The sequence below is a fragment of the Cariama cristata genome, unplaced genomic scaffold (genome assembly GCF_000690535.1).
Source record: "Cariama cristata isolate BGI_N322 unplaced genomic scaffold, ASM69053v1 Scaffold33321, whole genome shotgun sequence".
NCBI classification, from domain to species: Eukaryota; Metazoa; Chordata; class Aves; order Cariamiformes; family Cariamidae; genus Cariama; species Cariama cristata.
The window spans coordinates 1-2,691 of NW_009600405.1; the positions used below are offsets into that span (position 1 = coordinate 1).

The window sequence follows — 2,691 nt, forward strand, 5'->3', positions numbered from 1 at the left end:
CCTCGCGCCTGCACCCGTTCCCATAGCGACGGGAACGCCTGCTGGCTGAGCAGCGCCCCCTCCTGCCGCCCCGCCGCAACGGCCCCGCCGCCGTGGCTGACCGCGGGAAGCGCGGACACCGAAGGAGCCAGGCTACAGCCTGAACGCTTTCTAAAACTACTGTAATACTGAGCGCGCTGCAAGCGAATATGAAGGAGACTCGGCTAAAAGCCCCGCCGGTGCTCTCTGGCAGATGGATTTACTGTAAAACCAGAGCCCGACCAAGCGCTCTCCATTACCTCCAACTGGATAAAGAGCTTTAACAGCTTCTGAGCGGCTTCTCAACGAGGAAGCTGCAATCAGCACGGACTTTGGTTACTGAAAACACATGCAGGACACTGAGCTCATCTTCGAGGCTCCACATGTCTACTCCTGCAGTCCTTACCTACATCAAGTCCCTCGGAGTTGGCCATCAGACAAACAGACTGCCTTCCACCCAGGCCAAGGGCTCGCTCTAACTCCTGCTTGTCCCCGAGAGCACACGGTCCTGTCTAATCGCAGGGCTCCTCTGTGTAGCTTTGGGTTACGGACTTACTTGTGCATATAGCCTAGCGTTCGGGTACTCTGGATTTGAGATTTCTTTGAAAGGTGGTTGTTCACAGCGATATGAAGAGGAGCACAAGCAATGTGAGTGAAAAAGAGAAAACAGCCATAAAACTCTTAAAGACAGAAAACATGTAACATTTTTATTAGCAAAGAAGCCGACTTTGGAAAGAAAATAAATACAAGGCTTTTTTTTTTGCCTCTTTTTTTTTTTTTCCCTAAACACAACAAAAACATGAACCACTCCAGAAAAATCCGACATTACCCCTGAAGACCAAGGTCTGCTTCCTCAGGAAGGCTGAAAGCACTAAGCTACGGCCGTCAGTGTGCAGTAATGTAAGCAGAAGCAACTCTGAACAACGATCCACAGCTCTAACCAGCTTCAAACAGAAGAACATTTACTCCAAGCACAAGGAAGAAGATGAGGTGCTTGGTCTCATGAGACACAAAGCTGCCAAATTTCCTTCCTAAAATGCAATGCCAAGTGGGACCGTATTTCTTCTCGAACTCCTGCAGAAGAGACCACTAGGAACTTCCTACTAGCACAGATCTCACCCAAAAGTTGACCACAGATTTTTTGTCATTAATGTGTCTCTTCTTAACAAGTAACACTTTTCGAAAAGGCAATTCAGCAGCAGCATATGTCTCTGAGTACAAGGACTGTGTTACCTCTTATACCTCACCTGCTGCTTAAACACTAAAAAAAAAGTCCATAGTGCTTCCTGCCTGAGAGGAATAAGCCCAGGGAAGTGCCAGGGAGGAATTCCCCCTCAAAAGTCATACCATGTTCTCAAACTATGCCACTGAAGTATCAGTTCATGCGATCATGTTCTCCCATCACACCCAGAAGCCTACCACACGTTACAAAACCCAAAACACACAGCTCTGCTTTTAGTAAAGCAGAACATTCCAGTCAGCCACTATGTACTGTCATATGCAACAGTTCTCAAATGAGGAAACTTTCTGTGAGAGCATGCAAGCATTTCTGACCAGTTATTACGACCCTAGATAAACTATCTCCTCACCACAGCTTCTCAGGTTCCAACCAGGAGCCTCAAGGAAAATCTGACAAGCTCGAACCCTCTGCTCTCCACTAACATAGAATGTCATTCTTACAAATGGAAAAAATAAACCTGCTTATATCTCTGTTAGGGTGACGGGAAATGAAGAGCTCCCCAACAGAAGCAATTGTGCCATTTAGCTGAACAACTTTTCAAACAGGTCTTCCACTTAGACTCGTGTAATATTTAACCACCAGTGGCACCCTTAGATTTCTTCATTCTCCTGAAATGGCAAAGCAGAGAGCGTATCAGAACTAGATCTTTTGTGCATCTGTTATTCTTCTTCATGGATATATAAAAACAGGTATTCTGTGGACACTAGATAACCATTGCTCCAACACAGGGGATTTCGGCACAGTTCAGCACATAAAAGGAAAATGTGAATACAGAAGTTGTACAGAAAATTACTTTTCCCTGCAAATTTTAAGCCAGCTAGCCGATCTTGCACAACTATTACAGAACTATGAATACAACCTTAAGACTAATTTGAACACAACTTAAGTCAAGGACTAGGTAAAAAAACAGGCATTCCCTCTGTGGAAAGTTACAGCAGACTTCAAAGGGCTGTATTTTCTACCAGCTAATCAGTCACACTGGGAAAGGCCAGAAGATGCTCTCCTATTCTACTAGACAATGACACAGTGAACAAAACAATTAAAAATGGAAGGTATTGTCAAACAAAAACTGAGAAAGGTACACGTAAAGAGTGGGAAAAGGAACACAGGGACACCAGCCCACAGGAAAAGTCCAATGTACCTTGTGTCCACAGAACTTGCTTTTCCAAAAAGTGTAGCAACACCCACACTGCTTGACTTCTGGTGCAGATAGGGTTCAACAAAAGGATATTACAATCAAACATTTACCCTCTTTACAACAGTCGCAATTTCTCTTTCAACGTTACATTTCTCTATGGCCAAAATGGTAAACTCCACAGCATCTTGCTGCATCTCTTTGGATATGTCCGTATCCTTTATCGCGGCTGTCTGATCACCCATGGATGTCTGTTTTGAACAATTAAAAGAATTCAGAGTTGCAGGAGCAGCCACCT

General features: G+C 44.8%; 1 protein-coding gene across 1 annotated transcript; it reads right to left on the minus strand.

The window, feature by feature from the left end:
- Positions 1-954: 954 nt before the first annotated feature.
- Positions 955-2,638, minus strand: LOC104154456 (dynein light chain 2, cytoplasmic-like). The gene is made up of 2 exons (XM_009710015.1): positions 2,507-2,638; positions 955-1,092 (listed from the first exon to the last, which is right to left on the minus strand). Exons 1-2 carry the CDS (start codon positions 2,636-2,638, stop codon positions 955-957), a joined length of 270 nt encoding a protein of 89 aa, XP_009708317.1.
- Positions 2,639-2,691: the final 53 nt, after the last annotated feature.